At 39.2% G+C, this 18,464-nt stretch overlaps 2 protein-coding genes across 8 annotated transcripts in view; both read left to right on the top strand.

The window, feature by feature from the left end:
• Positions 1-192: 192 nt before the first annotated feature.
• Positions 193-1,747, top strand: LOC116935010 (TBC1 domain family member 31). The gene is made up of 6 exons (XM_045169934.1): positions 193-580; positions 655-799; positions 871-898; positions 986-1,126; positions 1,194-1,407; positions 1,469-1,747. The coding sequence occupies exons 1-6, from the start codon at positions 193-195 to the stop codon at positions 1,573-1,575; spliced, it is 1,023 nt and encodes a 340-aa protein (XP_045025869.1). The 3' UTR covers positions 1,576-1,747.
• Positions 1,748-1,889: 142 nt separating this feature from the next.
• The window catches only part of LOC116916485 (solute carrier family 12 member 4), a 28,777-nt gene continuing 12,202 nt past the window's right edge, over positions 1,890-18,464 (top strand). For 2 of the 7 annotated variants that reach the window (XM_045169927.1, XM_045169924.1), the window contains exon 1: positions 8,569-8,774. In XM_045169927.1, coding sequence (XP_045025862.1) covers positions 8,663-8,774 — 112 coding nt within the window. In that variant the 5' untranslated portion in view covers positions 8,569-8,662. Of the gene's footprint in view, positions 2,360-8,395; positions 8,519-8,566; positions 8,775-12,915; positions 13,810-18,464 lie in introns of those variants that run through there. The other 5 variants (XM_045169925.1, XM_045169928.1, XM_045169926.1 and 2 more) reach the window with 5 other exon arrangements.

Genomic DNA, 18,464 nt, shown 5'->3' with positions numbered 1-18,464 from the left:
TGATGATAGCTCGGGAAACACAACACAAATGGGAAAAATAGTAACTGTTTGTTGGTTGCTTACGATCTGACCATGAAAGTAAATTTAGGCTGAATGGAGTGAATAATGTGACGGATAAAAAAAGTGAAAAAACAGTGATAACTTCGTACCTATTTTTGTATAATTAAAGAACAACGACACACATTTCTTTAAATGTTATCTGGAAGAATGGCATATTTTACCAATCCAGCTATTTCAAGAGAGTCTTTGAAAATTATTTTAGGTAATTTTGAGGTAATTCCAGAAGATCATAGACTGAAATTATGGATGACTGCCATACTCCAATTGCCCAACAACAAGACCCAGTATTTGAAGTTGAGAAAAGCAGGGCAGAAATTAGATTCCAGCGTGAAGTTACTAGAAGATGACAAAATTGGAAATGAAGCAAAAGTTTGCAATCAAGTACTTAAAAGCTTGTTTGCACATTGTTCATCACTTAGGCAGTTCAATCACTTTAACTTGGCTGATTTTGTGGAACCTTTTTCTGGTCTTTTAGTATCTCATGAATTAATATATTTTGAGGTCATGCTAACAATTCTTGGTAAGTTTTGTTTTATTTTTGCCAAATTTGGTTGTGTTTATATAATAATCTAAAATTAAAGTGTTTAAATTCAGTGAATTGGTGCCAACATTGGTTTGATCATATCCCTTTACCACCTTACACACTCTTGTCAATGCTGGATATTATATTCCTAAAAAACCATCCTGAGCTTTATAAACATCTTTCAAATCTAGGTATCAGAGCTATTGACTATGCTTGGTAAGTGCTTTGTAAAAAGTTAAATTTGATCAATTGTTAACATGAAACTTACCACTTCTTTTTATTTATAGGAGATGGCTGAGTACTTCTTTCAAAACTGTAAGAATTCAGTTAAATTTTAAACATCTCAAACAGTTAGAAAGGCAACTTTTAAAAGAATAATTGTGATTTTTTTATACCCAATAGATAGTTGATCCTCAGGAATGGCTAATAGTTTGGGATCACATATTGGTCAATGAACCCAATTTTATGTATTTCATTCCTTTGGCTGCTTGCAAACTTCAAAGTAGAGACCTAATGGAGCTTTCAACCCACAGTGAAATAATGGTTGCTTAATGTTGAAAAAGTCACATGAAAATTAGAATTTAAGCTTAAAGAACATAATGTAATTCAGGAAATGCTTCACAGCACAATACCTCTTGATGCAAATTCCTTATTGAAAGAAGCCTACAAAATGTGTGATGCAACACCTGTGGAACTACAGCTCAGTCAAATGCATCATTTTCATCCATTGATTCCTGGTTACTATCCAACATTGAATCCCACTGATTTGATCACCTTTCATTCAACAGAAAATAGTGACCTGGGCAATCTTAATCAACTTCTTGGTAGCTAATGTCCCATAATTAAGTTTTAAGACCTGTAATATTAAGGATAAACCCACTTTAGAAAAAGTTCAAGAAACGGCAGCTGAGGTGGAAAACGTCATCAAGGACGGTATGGCATTACGAAGATGGATTATGAATCAACAAGATAAGCTGTTCATTCTACCTTAATTTTGTTAAAAAAGTTGATGGATTGTAAAAAAAAAAATCCTCACTTTTGAATTCAAAGGCTCACTTTATCTGACTGTCTGTAACCAGCTTGAAAAGCTGTACTTTTGTTCATATCTATCAAACGCATTATCCAAATTAAATTGTAAATAAATAAAAAATCGCAATTAAAAAATATCTATACTTTATTAACAGCTCAGTTGCCTAAAATGATGTATTCCGGTTTTTTATTTTTAAAAAAGTTTCCCATATTACGTAGAATATATTAGTGTTTGGCAACACTGTCTTCCTTTGGATAAAAATAGGTTTTCAAAGACAGTGCACGTGATGTGAGGCTGTGCCTTGTGAGCTCGAATATGTGAGCCGTTTGTCGGCATGTGTTGTGGACACAAAGGACAGAAATATTTGCAGAAGAAATACAGTAGGGAAAATTATTGGCATCTTCTGGTGCCAAATCAGAGGGCATTGTTAAAGGGAGGTGATTCTCTTTGTTGCACCACTTTCATAAATGTGAAATCAGAACAAAACTTTAAAAAAAGTCCTGCCAGCAGTGTTGTAGGCCCCTACACCCTTTGTTTAGCCTTTGGAGGGCATCCATTGTCGGCTATATATAAGCGTTCTGGTTGATCTTCCTGACTGAAAAAAACTTCTCACACTCAGAATTTGCTAGTTCTTCTGACCACTAGTGCCATGGCAACTGGATCCACCATCATAGGAAAAGGTCGTTTCGTCGTCCGCAGCTACGGAACTGCTAACACCAATTCCGATAAAACCAACAACGATCCAGGTTAGTGCTATATTTTGCTTTTTTAGTCCATTGTGTCGTTCATCGCTCCATGTTTCATCCATTGTTCCCCTTCGATTCCACCGCGAAAATCGTTGTTTGATCATTTCATCACCAGATGGATTCGGAAACATGTCCACTTTCTTTTTTTTCTTTCTTTTCTGCAACATGCATAGTCACATTTGATTACATCCATTTTTCTCCGTTTTACCCTATTTTAGACGTAGTAACTACAATTCCTATTCATAACGAAATGCAGAGTTCACCTCCTTTTTCTTTTTGGTTGCAAACATTTCGCCATTTCCGGTACTGCAGATTGGGAAAGACTTTATAATGGCTGTCGTTTGCAACTGCATTTAGTAAAAAAAAAAAAAAAAATCATCTTCGGCCATGTTATTGTTATTATAATTTTTTTCTGCCTTTCTAACGATGTTGAATTGGGGTGGCCTCTGCCCTGACTGTCGGAGAACATCGTCGATAAATAATAGCAATTCCATTCCGGCTGGTAGGGGGGGGGGGAATGTGATGAAGGTGAAAATCTAAAAATCGATCCCACTAATTCGCATTTTCATTCCGGTCGGAGGAAAACCAATTCAGTCTTTAAAGCACATGTATTACAAAACTATAATTCAATTTTTCGTACGCTATTTTAATCACGGATTTTCATTGGTTTGCAGCTTCTAAAAACAAGAAAACGTATAAAAATATGTGTTGAAAATTATCGTATAAATGACACAAGGAAGAATGGGATGCTGTTACCACCTGTCATAGCTCACAGGCGCCGACTGGAGCGCAAAAGGATGACAGGAAAATAGATTGGGGTACGGACAAAAAAAAAAAGGGGGGCATTTTTGGTGTAAATCAGGAAACAAGGGGGGGGGGGTGATGGATGATAACCTTAGTCGCCAAGATTTTTCTTTGTCGAGTAAATAAAAGATCTTGCTATTGTTTTCACATCGTGAGTTTACGTGGAAGTTTTTTTAATTCATTCTCACCGATGACTCAATTTTGATTTCTAAATGAATATCTGAACACCACTTGGTTTTTTGAATTTTAGTTCTTTTTTTTTAACGTTGGTTGTCTCTTGTAAAAACCTCTTGACCTCCTTCATCAGATTGTTTGAGTATTTCGGCTCTCTTTTAAATTTGTCATTCACGCGGGACCGAATGCTCGTCTCTGCAAAACATTTTGGCGCAAACAATCATATATTTTTGTTTTTTCCTAGAAGAGTCAGCCACCACATTTTTGTAAAGACACGTAATAGTTGTCAAAGTTAGTTTAGATAGCCAAAGAATCTTGCGGAATGCATTTAATGTTTCGCTGGGGAATTCTCTTTGTTGTCTTTCCGCACAGCCTTCCTCCAGTGCCTTTGTACAACTTGATCGTACTATTTGGTCTGTATACAACTACATCTGAAATTTAAGGAGATTTCGAAGCAACTGGAATTTTGTATTTCCAAAACAAATCTCATCCGTCTCCATTTGTCACGTGAAAAAAAAATGTTTTCTCATTTTGATTTCAAACTTTCTCGTATCACGTCTACGAAATTAATTCTGGCTGATGAAGAGCTTTTCTTGACAAGGAAATTTAGGATAGTAGACAGCTCTTATCAAAAATCCTAACTTCAATATTCCACTTCATTTCCATTACATCACTCTTGATTTTTCTTTTTATCGCTCGCTGCATTTTGTTCGTATAGAAATATAAGATCTTTTCATAACTGTAGAAACAGCACGTGCCAGGGAAGGAAGGGCGAGTTCGTAGAAGAAGAAGAAAAAAGATGGAGGGCTGGGAGACATGTATGGATCAATAATCAGGCAACGAAAGGTTGGGTGTTGTCGTTCTCTGCGGGCTCGTCTTGACAAGGTGCTGACGGAGAAACTCTAATGGACGTGTCACGAAGCTATGCTTTGCTTAGTGAAATGCACATTCGTCGCTAGGAAGAGAAAGGCATAGAGACAGATTGACGTGCATCAAAAAGACTTAAATATGAACTGAAGGCAATTTTCGCCGACTGTTCTGCCCCGTGTTACGGAGCTTTGAGATCGTGAAGAGCCATCCAGTGATGTATAAATCAATTACCATCATGGCGGGTAACGTGATTTACGACTGATCTTGTGCACAGGGAACTGCGTGCAGTTTGCTGACAAAAGTATAAAAGAGTCCATTTTTGCTTGGGTTGTATCTATTTGATTTTTATTGTTTTCACGTTTACGGCCTTGGTCGTACAAATGTTGAAACTATCGATCCACTTTGTGTAGCAAAGCAAGAAATGGTTGTAGATGGAGAGATCAGCATTATTAGTCAGATATTGAAGAGCCAGCAGCATATATGAACATAATAAAGGCTAATGAAGAAGAATGCATATCGATCGAGGATGCGACTCTCTAATTTATTTGTTCGCCTCACGTGATGCAGGTTTTGTGATTCTTTTTTTTAAAACGATAGTATCTCTTGCTTAGAAATGCTGTAATACCTAGTAACAGGCAGATTCGATCCCTTTTTTTTTCATGTTTTATTTAAATTCTTGCCCTTCCACAATTGTAAATCTGCTTATGTTGGTATTGCAGTGGAGACAGCTCGAAAAGGTCGTTGCTGTTTTGCTGACGATATTCAAAGACCCATTCTCTGATGACATGCTGTATCTACTTCAACATGTAACATAGGAATGCTTTTTACACACGTAAAGGGCCCGGTTTTTTTGGCGCAAACTTTTATTTTTACTGACTCACCAATGCATTTACTCGAATGGGAAATGAGATGCCTTCAAAAGAATGTATTTTTACATTTCCTTTTAAATCTGAATTTCCAATTGAATTTTATTCACGCGAATAATTTGTGTTTGAATGTGAAGATCGATTGCTGCTGTCTAAGCTATCGGTCATCCACCTGTCGTCGAGCTGTGTATAATCTCTTCGACGAAAGGACACATTCAAGAGCTTGAGTCCTCTATAATGGGCGAAATTATCTGGTTGTCTGGTTTCAATCGGTGTACAATGAATCGATGATTCCCTTTTGGAGGGGTTTGAATGATTTACATTTAAATTCTACGGGCCCACAGAATGAATAATAAATTATTCTTACAGCCAAAAATTCACTTGTTTTAACTGTCCTTTTTTTTTGCGAAAAAGTCCATGCAGCAATCGGCTAGCAATTGTTTATTGAAACTTCATGCCTCCCCCCCCCCCTTTTTTTCAATGCAATCCTGGCATTCAAAACGTTCTGGGATTTCCTTGTTTTGTTTTTTTTTTCCTAGAAAGAAACAAGACAAAAAAACGATAAATAAAATTGTTTTTAAAAACAGAATGAAACTCCCGCTTTTTTCATTTGTTTGTTGCTATGTAGCCTGCCTGCAGATTGCGGGAGGGGGGATAAATGGTTTTTTCATGTGCTGCAAACACAATGGTTGTTGTCTTACGGAACGAAAAGGATATAGCCCAATGTAAACAAATTTTTTTTTGCCAACAAAAAAGGAAAAGAGAGTAGTAAACGACATGCCGTTTGAGCGCTTGCTGGCCTTAACCTATTTAGCCTTGGGTTTTCGCTTCCGGCTCCTGCTAGCCCGGAGATGAGTACTCAAGTCTGATTCAGCCGGAAGCCCAAACGTCTACAGGAAGTAATTATTTTAAATTTAATTCGAACACGTTTTTTAAAGGCGTAAAACATTCAACAGTGAGTTTTTTTTCTTCTTTTTATTTCGCTATTTGATGGATTCACGTAGTCAATTGGCTTTTTACACTGTTGATAAAGAGGTTGCATATGTAAAAGAGCTGAAAAAGAGGTACATTTGTGTTCGTTGGTAGGAGTACACTCGAAAGCAATGTCAAAGTAAATCTACTTTAGGGTTTGACTGCATAACTGCCGGCTAAAGTGCTGCAGGCGCCAACAAAAAAGGGGTAAAGAGAACCGTCCGTGTTTGATCTTTTTATAAAATCTACTTCTTGTTTCCTTGCGATGTACACACGAGAGTACTCTTTTCTTTCAGTCCCCTCTTTTAAATGTATAGATTCAATCAAGGCACGGCCAGCAGCATATGCTGCGGGCTTAGATGTAATCGTCCGTGTTTTAAGAAAAGGGTCGACTCTCTTGCATCTCGATTTGACATTTTTGGACCGAATGGGATGATGAACGAACTCCTGTTTTTCATGCCGCATTGATTTTTCTCATCTTTTGTTGTCACCAAGTCGACAATAATGGAATTGTGATCAATTCTTTTGTTGGCCCTTGTTGAAGGAGGCGGCTTCAGTTGGCTCGTAATCAAAAGGAATCATATATAGCCCCCAGTTTTCTAAACACACACTGATCTGACACACGAGTTTCTTTTTCGCACCCACCAGTGAATCTACACAGTACAAAAGAGGAGGACATTGAGCTGCCTATTCTATTTTTTACTACGTTTTTTTCTTCGGGGTTAATGCTGTTCTATAACCTCGACGTATACGTAATCGTTGATGACGTCACTAGTAAATTGTGTAGAACGCGAATAATAAATAAAAACATTTCTTACGTTACATAAGCAGGAGAGTGTTGTCCCAAAGAACGAATGAAATCACGTGAGAGAGGCCATTAAAAGGTCAATCTCGAGGGCCGCCGAATATAACTCGACAACAATCGTTCAGACCAACACGGAGCTCAATAGAATCACCATGTATTTATAGACACAATCACTCAAACTGCGTCTGCGAAAACACTATAGGCGTTCGATGTATCATTCGGTGACGTTTTTTTGTTTTTTAAATATTTTATTCTTTATTTTATTATTTGTTTTGCCGCTTTCTTCAGGGGGTTCTTCCTTTTTTTCTATTCGCTTTTGTTTTATTGCATTGGTTGTTTCGTGTTGGGCAACTACTTTTCCGCCCTCGTGATTGCTTTTATTTGTTTAGTTTTTTTTAGTTTACTTTTTCGTGTGTGTGTGTGTGTGTGGTTGTTGTGGCTGTTGGCCTTTTCCCCCTGTTCCCCCCTTTCCTTGTTTTTGGCTGAAAGTTATGGCTGGCCAGTCGCAATCGTTCGTGTCCAGCACGACCACGACGAGGCAGTTGTCGGTCATCCGTCGAGCAAGTCGATCTAAAATCAAAACCGCGTTAAACATTTTCAGCCATTTATGCGTAAAAGTATTTCGAATTTTATTTAAGTGAATAAGACATCCGAAAAGGATAAAGGAATTCTATCGATTTGTGCTGTTACTATTTTCTTGTTTTGGTTTTTCTTTTTGTTTTTTTTGGGTTTTTGTGGTGTGTTGCAAACATTTCTTTGAACTCGCGGCCGTGATCCGGCCCGGTATTCTTGCGGAGGTGCTGGCATGGACGTAGACAGCTATTCGTCTTTTGGTAGGCATAATATACTCCAACATTTATTTTGCACCTGAGCTGTTTCTTCTTGATTTCTTTAATCTCTTTCTTTTCTCAAATCGATTTCATTTTGCACGGATGGCTTCGTGATTGCAATTCGTTCAAGTTTGTCTCCCACCAAAGAGCAAGGACTTCTTTGAAATGTTTTAGTTCTCCTCCATCATGCACGGCTATCCGAGGCTAAGCTAGGCATCTACCTATGACAATAGTTTTTACTGGAAGATGTGTATATTCAGTTTGCGTGATAATGGCATCAAGCTGGCACCGTGCACGTATAAGAGTGAACAGTTCAAGTGCTTCGTCCCTCCTCTTGCCAAAAACTTAGTCCTTCGACTTATGTATGCGTATAGGGTTGTTCAAGTCTGATATTTGTCTAGAGTTCTGTATGTTTTACCCTGAAACTTCATCACTAGTAAGGTTTCTCCGAGAATTCCAAGCTAGACGCGTAACAGAGTTTCTAGAACTGGTCTCCCCCACCCCATGTATAAGGCGGAAGAGCAAAAGTGGCGCTAGTGATGACTATGAACAACAACAAAAAAAGAGAGAGGGGAGAAAAAAAAGAGCAAAAAAAAAAATCCGATCCATGACACGTTAGTGTCGTATCCGCTATTGGCTTTTCGTTTGGGTTATACCGGTAGGAGCTAGACGTCGTCGTTGCATTAGTGGAACGGCCTCAAAGCTCATAGTTGACCATCAGCCGAGCTCCCGGTCGATAGGTGGGTGGTGGCGGCTGACGTGAATAAATCGTTACTTCGTAGCTTTTTCACAAAAAAAAAAGAACAACATTTTTTTGAGGAAAAAAAAAATTAAAGAGGTTGGTTAATTTTTGAAAGTATAGTTCTGTGTGTTTGAATGCAAAGTGGACGCAGGTGCGGAGTTAAATTGCAGCCAAGCAAAGCATTTTATTTACTACGGAAATTCTAAGGTTGAGTGCTCGTCCCCTTCGTAGGAACGAGAAATGGAGACGGCGGATGAGGACAGATTGGCAGCGGCTCTCGAGCATGGCACAACCGTCTTGCATGCCAACGCTTCAACCATGACCAACAGCGATTCTTGTCACGATTGGACAGGTGATTTGCTCAACATATACCCCCCCTAACGTCTTTTTCTAGAGATCGATTCTGTTATTATGATTATTTCTATGTTATGTTAGAATAAGAAAACTCTTCCATGTTGAATCGAAAAGTGGCCCAGTTTTTACGCTTTTTATTTTAACATTTTTTGTTGTTGGTTGTATGCGTCAAGTTACGAGCCCTAGGTCACGTATTTCGCTACGGTTCACCCTAATTTTCGGATCGCATGTTTTTACTGCTAAAATTGTCCCTCCAACTTGGTTTTATTTATAGTTTGTTGTTGAATAATCGTCCGGGAAACAGCCATGGCAAACACACATACGATGACGAGGATTTTACACATTTATTTTGTACACAGTGACCCAGTCACTGGCTTACTATGTTTATTGTTGAAGATATCTCAGCATGTCACAAGAATATTTCTAATGCGAATGACATTCCCGATGATATTTCGTTTTGAAATGGTAAATAAGTTCAGTATCTTTTGCCTTTGATTGGATTTTCAGAGAGCAACAGACGTGTGTCCAATCATTTTGCTCGTTCTTTGAATCAGTTCTACTTAACTGATTATCCTATACCTCTTGACTAAGAAGCTTCTGCCGAATAGATTACTAAAACCTTTCATCGTCAGTTTCTTAAGACTCGACGTGATCTAATCAGAGTCTTTTCAAAGGAGCTTCAAAAGTGACGTTTTCTGCATTTTTCCACCTCGTCTTTTATGCCACTGCCAATTTCAATTGATACCGACTGTTTATTAACAAGTTTCTTCCGTCACTCGGAGGAAAACGAAAAATGTTCGATTACCTGCAAAACGATATTCTTTTGTAGAAAATGTTTTAACGCGCATTTAAGAGAAATTCATTAGGTGCTGGGCTAGCCTTGTTGATAATTTGCAATTTTCTTCTAAAAATCCCGTTTGAATTAGAAATAAATCAGACAGGAGAAACATGTTTCGTTTGATAGATTTATTTTTTAATTGTTTTTTTTAATGAAAATCGTTCAATTTCATCCGTGGGCTTGCGCAAATATGTGCCCAACTTTGACAGGAGATGGAACCATGAGGCGGATTTGTTGACTGTCTAAACACGAGCTCAATTCAAGTTTGGCTGTTGAATGTCGTTTAAAAAAATAATGAAGCCGATGTCATTATAAATTCACGAGAGAAAAAAAAAACACATCCCCGTTCTTCTTTTGTTTGATTTCCTTATTTTCTCTTCCCTTGTCCGTCTAAAAAAAAAATCTTTTGAAACTTACCCTCTCACTCCTGTCAAGTTTTTAAGAAACAAATGACTATTAGCAGACAAAGTGATGCCTGTGTGCAACAAGGTTGAGAACAGACGTCTATCATTGACTAACGCCTGTTTTTTTCTTTCTTTAATTGACGACGTGTGTTTTCGTGTGCGTGACGGGATAAAAGTGTCGATTTACGGACCTGTTTTTACACTCAATCGGCCCGACATGCCATTCCGTTCCGATTGGGAATACATTGTCCATATATATGGAGCTAAATAGAGGTAAATGTCCCACCAAGTCCAGATAGCTGAAGGTCGTTTTGATTCAGGAGCACGTAAACTGTTCATATTTTTACGCGTCGAAGCTCGGACTCTTTAAAAAAAAAATGTCCCTCAAGAAAAGGAAATAATGAATTGTTTTCTTTAAAAAAAATATATATGTTCCGATTCAATCATGGAGAAAAGAAAGGATGAACAATTTAAGCGCTAGTTTCAATAAAAGACATTGTCTATCGCTTAACTCAATTTCTTGCTATTTGTTTGAAGGCTAGAGATGTTTGCGCGCGCTGACAATTTGATTTCGTGTTTACGCTCGTCTCCGTTGCGACTCCTTAGACTTGAATGGCCACCAAAGAAAGAAGGGCATATGGTTATACCAGATCCAAGCATTTGACCTATTTTATTGGCGCTTTGTGTGGCGACGAGTCAGCTTTGTTTTTTTCCTTTTCAAACTAGTCTGTTTTTCATGGTCATGTCGTTGGCCATCGAATTCCTTGCTAGACATCCATTTTGGCTTGTTATTTTCTTCCTTTGCAAATCTCGCCATTGGTTTTCCGACTTGTTTATTTTATTTCCCTGCTCCTCTGGACGAGAAATGAAAACAACAGGACAGAATCAGTGCCCAGCAGACAGTGAAATGCTTATACCAATCCTCTTCGATGACGGCCTCTATCAAACGTTTGAACCCAAAAAAGGTGTAAACATAACAATAACAAAAAAAAACGAAAAATCTAATATAGCGCTAATATTTCTTGAGGGCATTGAACTGTACTGTCAATGTTATTGCGCACATTCCTGTCTTTTTGCTGACTGTAGTGGAGTCTCGATTCATTTTCGTTTCAATAATAACTCCGCCGCATCAGAGTAGATCCTGTCTTGTGTAAACCGCTACACGAAATTTGGTCTAGACGACTGCACATTGATTATCGTAACAAATGAGAGGCCAGCAAAATAAAAAGAAAGTTAGTGCATCTTCTACTGATTGAGACGCGCATCACAATTTTTTTTCTTATTCTTATTTTGATTGAAAGAATATCCTTCTGTATTACGTGCTCGTTCTATATCACCGACATGCTCTAGTGGCTTTATATCATTTTCCCCACCCTTTTTTTTTCTGGGGATTTCTGATTGCCTCCGTCCTGCTTGCAATGTGTACTTCTTCCCCCCCCCCCCGTCATATACGTGGGGGGGGGGGGATGTCTCTCCGATACGAATCGACCCGTCCGTGTTTGCAGCCGGTGGAACTTGTCGGGTCTCTCTTGACTCTTTCCTCTCGAATAAGCTCGTCTTGTGCTCAGCCTATGCCACCCTCCAAAGACTAACGAATGGGGGGGCTGACTCTATCAGCAGAAAAGTCACGCAGCTTTCAAAGAGAAAACACTAGAGACTCCACACTCTTGTCGAACGAACTTTTTTTCAAACGAATAATTTTTTTTTTCGTGGTGTGGTTATCTGCTCCCGACACATCATCAGCCTCTGCTCATCGTGGATCTAGTCACGATGTCATTTTTTTTTTTGTTGAAATTATCTTGTCACATTTTTTTAATGTCGATGAGCTGTACAGGTTGAAAAACCAAGAACGGTCTGTACGAGATTCCAGCCAATAACAACTGGCAGTAATTTATTCATGAGACTATGAGAATTTGTTTACATTTGTTTGCAAAATTCTTTTTTTTTTATTGATTCAGTTCCCGTTACTTGTCGAGTCATGTCTTATCTCTTTACTTACAGCTCTATTGGATGATGATATCGATATATCGACCGAATAGCTCCTTTTTTATTTTAACTATCCGCCAATAGAAAACATTTCTATTCCTGGTATGGCACACACACACACACACAGAGTGTAGTTGACGTGCCGAAATGGCAGCCCTGTGCAGCCCGGCACACATACTCTTATGGAAATCTAGAGACTTGTGAGTGGTAGGTACACGTCACATCATCCGATGGATCGATATGTGCAGCTGTACACACGTTACAGTTTTGTGCTAGACACTAATGTCAAAAAGGGCGTGTATCTTTATTTTGTAAATCCTCCATTTCGGCAAAACGCGTTGGGAACCGATGACGCCTCAATGATGTCCCTCTAGGGGGGGGAGGTCACATCATTCAATCCCCCCCTTGTACTTTAGGGTTCTAGGTGTTTGTGTGAAAAATAGCAGAATTTGAAATGAAAAGAAATGGCGAACAAAGGGAGAAAAAGATGGTAAACGAGAAAACAATCGATCTCATCAAGGAAATGCAAAACAGCCCCTTTTTTTTGGATGAAACAAAATAATCCCTCCCATTTCTTTTGTAAAGAACAAAAAAATGTAGCCATTTTCGGATGTGTTGATTAGAGAATTTTAAGAAAAAAGAGACAACAAAAGATCAAGTAAAAAAAAAAATTTAGGGGAATGAATTGTTCATGAGCGCCGGCCAGATAAAAAAAACGGGGGGCTGTCCCAGAAGGTAGGGGGGTAGGCGGGTACACTGTAATGGAGGAAGAGAGTAGCAGCGGGAGTTGTTGGGAAGAGAGCAAAAGGAGGAGGAGGCATCGCAGGGTGGAAGAGGTGACTCTACTCGTCCTAGTGTGTGGGTGGTTGGGCGTTTTAGGTCGATAAAGGCAAGGCAGTCGAAGCTGAACGAAGAGAGTGCGTCGAGAGAGAGCGAACGGCTCGCACAGCAGCAGCTCCTCAACACAAAGTTTCTCTCCGACCGACGAGCTGGACACAAGAAAAGAAAGAAAAAAATTTTATTTTTCGGTGTCGTCCGTACTTCCCCTTTTTTTCCCGCCCGTTGTCAGTTCCGTTCTCGTCGTTCGCTCTTCCGCACGTCTCGTCTTTTTATTTTTCTTCTTTGTCTCTTGGGTTTCATTGTCATCATCGACGTTGTGACCCTTGAATTTTCTTCCTCTTCTGCAACATACACGCAGGAATTGCAATGATCGTTTGCCCGTCGCTTGAATGATCGGTGTCATCGGCCGTTTTGACAACTTGCGAGCATAAAAATATCGATCGGGAGAACGAGGAGGATAGAAGAACTGCGTGAGGTACGGAACACACGAGCTGGGGGATAACACACACACACCCCCTCCAAAAAAAGAAGAAGTGGTGGGAGGGCAAGAAAAGGAAAGGGGGGAGCTTCATATCTATGTGTGTGCGTGAGTGAGAGTTGGGTCAGAGATTTGTGTTTAGCGTTGCGTGTTCCAGTGTGTTGGCCAATGTCCGCCGGGTTGATGTGTGTCTCGAGTGAGTGTGTGTAACTTGAACGAGTGTCGCTTGCCAGTGGCGATTTCATTTCGAACAAATCCAGAGATAAATTGTGCGGTACGCACAGTCGGATCCGGCAATTAGTAAAGAAAAGCATCGAAACAGAAAATTATCTCGTTTTCATTATCGGTTTTGATTATTTAAACGGAAATTAAACGGTAGGAATAAGAATAATGGCCGCGACGGTAGATCGTTCGCGCTTCACTACTGAAAAAGTTGACATCGATCACGATTGCCAAGCCATCGCCGCTAATTCTCAGGGTCTCATTGGTAAGTCTTCCTCATTTTCGTTTAAATATTTTTCCTTCTGTCACCTACGAGCTGGCGGAAGGTTACCCGGGCTACGCATTTGCTATAATGTTATACATACACAATATGGCAAGGATAAATTTTTTCGTTGTGTCAGACGTGCTCGTCTTAAAAAAAAACAAAGGGGGGCACGGCAACGAGTTAACTTTGCTGCTTTAGCCCTCCCTCCAAGCCCTTCTAGTACCTCGGGAGGGCTAACGTCTTTTTCACGTAATCCTTATAAGCATTTCCTCGAGCGCGAGACTAGAAGATCATTTGCCTGCTGCATTAAAAATGACATACTCACGTTTTGTTTTTGTTTTTTAAATTCTTTTTGACCAATTCCTGGGCAGGTTGGCTGTGTGATGCTATATAGTCTATTAATAATTTCTTTTGAGGGGGGCGTTTTGCCCACAGCTCATCAAACACGCTGCATCTATTGATTATTTATTTGAGTTTCTTGTATGAAAGGGAAAATGCTCGATTACGTTTCAGTTGGTGGGGTTGGCGGATATAACAGAATGAAATGAATACGTACAAGTGTTGAAAAGAAGATGCACAAGTAACGCAGTCTGCCGAAACCCCTCCATTCAAATTCTTCTAAAACAAGAATAACAAAAGAGAGGGTATCATACATCCTCGACAGACAAACAGGATATAGGTATTTCTTCTTTGTTTTTCCAATATCATCACGTTTCCCTTACATTCGCATCGCGTATCGATTTCAATTCGTTTGAGGTTCAAAATGGATATCTTGGATGTCGTGCAGTTGACCGAATTTATTTTTGTAAAAGCCCAAAATTCTGAGACAAGTCTAAATTTAAAGGGGCTTTGGAATTAGAAGTCTTAGCAATTTCTGTTTTGAAAAAACAAGACAAACAAAGGCTTTAACTTTAGACTCGATCAACTTGTTTTTCTTCCATTGGAATTGCTTTGTATCGTGACAAAAGCGAAACAATGGCCGAATTCAAATTCGCAAAGACAAATGGAATTGAAGAATAAAAGAAAAATGTTTCGTTTTCGCAGAAGCAAAGCCACAGAACGACTTGATCAAGACCAAAAAAAAAAAGCAAGAATCTTTTTATTGCTTCTAATATCTAAAAAACCTTTTAGCCTTATACCAAGTATGCCACCGAAGATCGATCCATCTTCGTGATCCAAAAGATGTCTCCTCATTTTTTTTTGTGGTCCCCCTGCGTTATTGGGTGATCCTCCCGGGGCTCTTTCCCTGTAACTGTGCCGAGTCCGAAAGAAAACGCGGACAAAGCTATATGGTCAGTAATCCTTGTCGAGACTTTATCAGTCAAGTACGCAACTTTCTTCCGGGCATACATTTATCCTGCGGGAATAGAACGCGTTCGTTTGAATGAGCAAAAGAAAAATGTTTTAAGAGTTTCGATTGATCTATCCATAGCGATTCATTTGCTGTCATACCTTGCCCGCACAAATCGTTAGCCCAGAACAATTGAAAATGTCCCTTTTTCAATAAATGCAGAGGGCACGTTTTTTTTTTTTCTTAAAATAATAAAAAAAAAGAAAAACATTTGCGTGTTATGTCGTCACTAGGACAACGATCGGCTTCGTTTAAAACAAGCCATTTCTTTTGGCTTTCATTGCTGGAACCCCATTTATTTGCCGCACGTTTGGCGTGTGCGCGTTCGGAGATTTTCATTTTCTTCTTTCTGCTCGGCGGGTGATAAATCCTCTGCGGTTATTGGATCGCTTGCTAGCCAAAAACATCTACAGATTAAAGCCTATAGAATTACACACACACACCCAAAAGACAGCAACAGCACAACAACAGGATGCTGCGCGCGTGTGTGTGTGTGTGTGCGGAAGCCTTTTTGTTTTTTTGCCCTCCTAAAAGCTTGGGCCACCAGCTCTGTTTTCTTTAATGTATGCTGCTACACACACACAGCTATACAGTCTAAGGGAAAGGAAAAAAACAAATAAAAGTTTGTGAGCTACATAGCGAGTACACTGGCAGCTCTGGATGGTTCCTATACGGATCGATCCGGCTGCCCTAAAGCGTTCCAGCAGCTGTACATAGCGCGGGACTTTTTTTTTATTATTATTATTCCCCCTGATGCTGGGATTCTCAGTTTTCATTCTCCTTTATTTCCAAAAAAAAAAAAAAAGACAAACACGTAGTCTTGTATCTTTTGTTTGGTGAAAAATACAAGATGAGGCTACTGGCTGAAAAAAAAAAAAAAAAGGGAAAGGAGATAAAATAGATATTTGAAGACTCAGTTGAGAGAAGGATCAAAGGCGATGATATGTATTATATAGTGGGATGCACTTTGTACTCTTTACAGTACGTGTCTGATCTCGGAACCGGCTGGTTGTATCCAACTGTACTATATATATCCGATGATTGAATTATGTCTTAGACACACGGTTTCTCCGCAACCCCATCGTTTATACGGAAGAAATAGCGCCATCGTTTCTTTAAGGCGTTTAACCGTCGAAAATTATACGAGAGAGCGTAACATAGGGCTCTGTTGCCTGGACTTGCTGAGATTGTTGATACCAGTCACGAGATGTCGAGTAATCACCGACGACTAGAGAGGGGGGTATTCCGACATCATCGTTACTCCCATTTTTTTGTTTTGTTCGCATCCATCCGTTGCCTTTCATCCGCTTTAGTTGCTGCCTATGCCTTTTTTCTTTTATTACTGATCACCTAATGGCTCTGGTCCCGACGGAAGGCCTAATGGTTATACTGCTGGAGCAATTATTGCGCTCAAAACTTTTATTTGCTTGACCGGTTTACACGGAGCGCGCATGTTCTCACGCGTTCAATCCCTACATATATAGCGAACGCGTTCTTACTGCAAATCGGAATCGCTTTAATGGTGGCATCTAGTTCACGTATTTTCATTAACTCATTTGATGTATAGATTTTTTTTTTTTTAATTAATGATGCACAAAAATGGCGTTTGTAATTGTTTTCTAAAAAAATGAAATACGCTCGAAATGAACATGAACTTTCCTCTCGCAAAAAAGGAACAAAACAATGGGTTTTGATTGATGAATGTATTTGTTCGTTCCCTATTAATAGGCGAAGTTAAACTAGCTGTCAACACGAGAATTCTCATTACCGCAGTTCGTTGCGCAACATCTTCACACTCTATGCAAGTGGTTACACGATCAAAGTTTTCAGATAAGAATTGGAGCCTCGTACTCTTTTGATTTCACATGAAAGGCGTCGTCTTTTTTTTTGTTTTAATTTATTTTTTAATGACGAGTTTCGTCTTAACGAGCTTCTAATCCGCCTTGATGTGAACCGCACGAAATAGATGACCAAGTTTAACGCGCTCATGTGTGTTGCGTTTGTGCACAATACCGTTGCTTTCATCGAAGTTTGCCTCTTGAATTGTTTTATCTTGTGTACTTTTCGAAGGGAACAGTTCCGTCATTTTCTTTTTCTTTTTAATATCTAAGTGACGTCATCGTCTTTTCATTTTTATGCGACGTTCTCGGTAATGAGCAATAAATAAGCATTATATTAAGTCACTAACGACTTGCTTTATGCTGAACCAGTTTCAAGAGTGTAGACACAATTTGTAATCAAGGCCGATGGATGGAAAGACGGGCAGCCATTTTTTTTTTCGGTCTTATTTACGCAACTTGATATTCTTTAAAGAATAATCAACTGGACGATGACAGTAACGTGGAATGGCTGACACTAATTGAATTCATTACGTGCTGTATAACGATGGCATTAGGATGTAGACTTGGAGAGTAAGTCTTTCACGCGTGAGTGGAACACCGCGTCTGTCCATCAACAAACAGTCGGTGTAACGTGTTCTTATCTTGACCCTCTCCACCCCTCGCCAACCCATCACTCTGTTTGCTGTATTATTATTATTATTCATCCGTATAGAGCCACTAATGACCGCATGTTGTGTCTGTTTTCGCTGTGTGCAACATGTACAAGAGAGTCTTTGCCTTCTCATCCGGAATTGTAAGATTCATCAGCGAGAAGCCCCCGAAGATGTTAAGTTTTTAAATGGAAGAGTCACCGAATATCTCATGTAAATGGACCCACTTTATCTTGATTGAATTAACTGCTGGATACATTCAAAAGTCGCATTCAATTCCTTGTGCTAATCAAACACTAAGAGCCTTTTTCACGAAGACCAATAGCTGCGTTCCATTTTCGTGAACGGACCCTGCGTTTGGCTTTTTCGTTACAGAGGGGCCCTCCTCGACGAATAAAAGTCCACGCTGGCATTGAGTACCTTCTTTAGTTCTTTTGAACGAAAAGCAGAGTTTACTTTCTTTCTTTTTTCTAGCTGCCTATTGAAACATGATCAAATTGATTCTAGCGTTTCGATAGGGCCATGGTTTATTTCCATTCCGCTTCTTTTCTCGTTTCTTCGTTTGTACCAAATGGTCATGGGAAATCAATATAAAGCTTGACATTTTTTTTTTTAGGGGAACGCACTGCTCGACAGGGCGAAACATTAAACTTTGTTTGGCTTTTTTTTTTTTTTTTTGAAGGAAAAGCTAAATTTTTTAAAAAGAAAGGGATTTTCTTTTTTCTAAAGATTGGGTAGAGTTATTTGAACATCGGCGCCTATTTTTTGGTTTGTTTTGTGATCGATCCTACCATTTTCATCTTGTCAGTTTAG

This window comes from Daphnia magna, linkage group LG2, assembly GCF_020631705.1.
Source record: "Daphnia magna isolate NIES linkage group LG2, ASM2063170v1.1, whole genome shotgun sequence".
Taxonomy (NCBI): Eukaryota; Metazoa; Arthropoda; class Branchiopoda; order Diplostraca; family Daphniidae; genus Daphnia; species Daphnia magna.
This window is presented reverse-complemented; position numbering and strand designations above follow the sequence as displayed.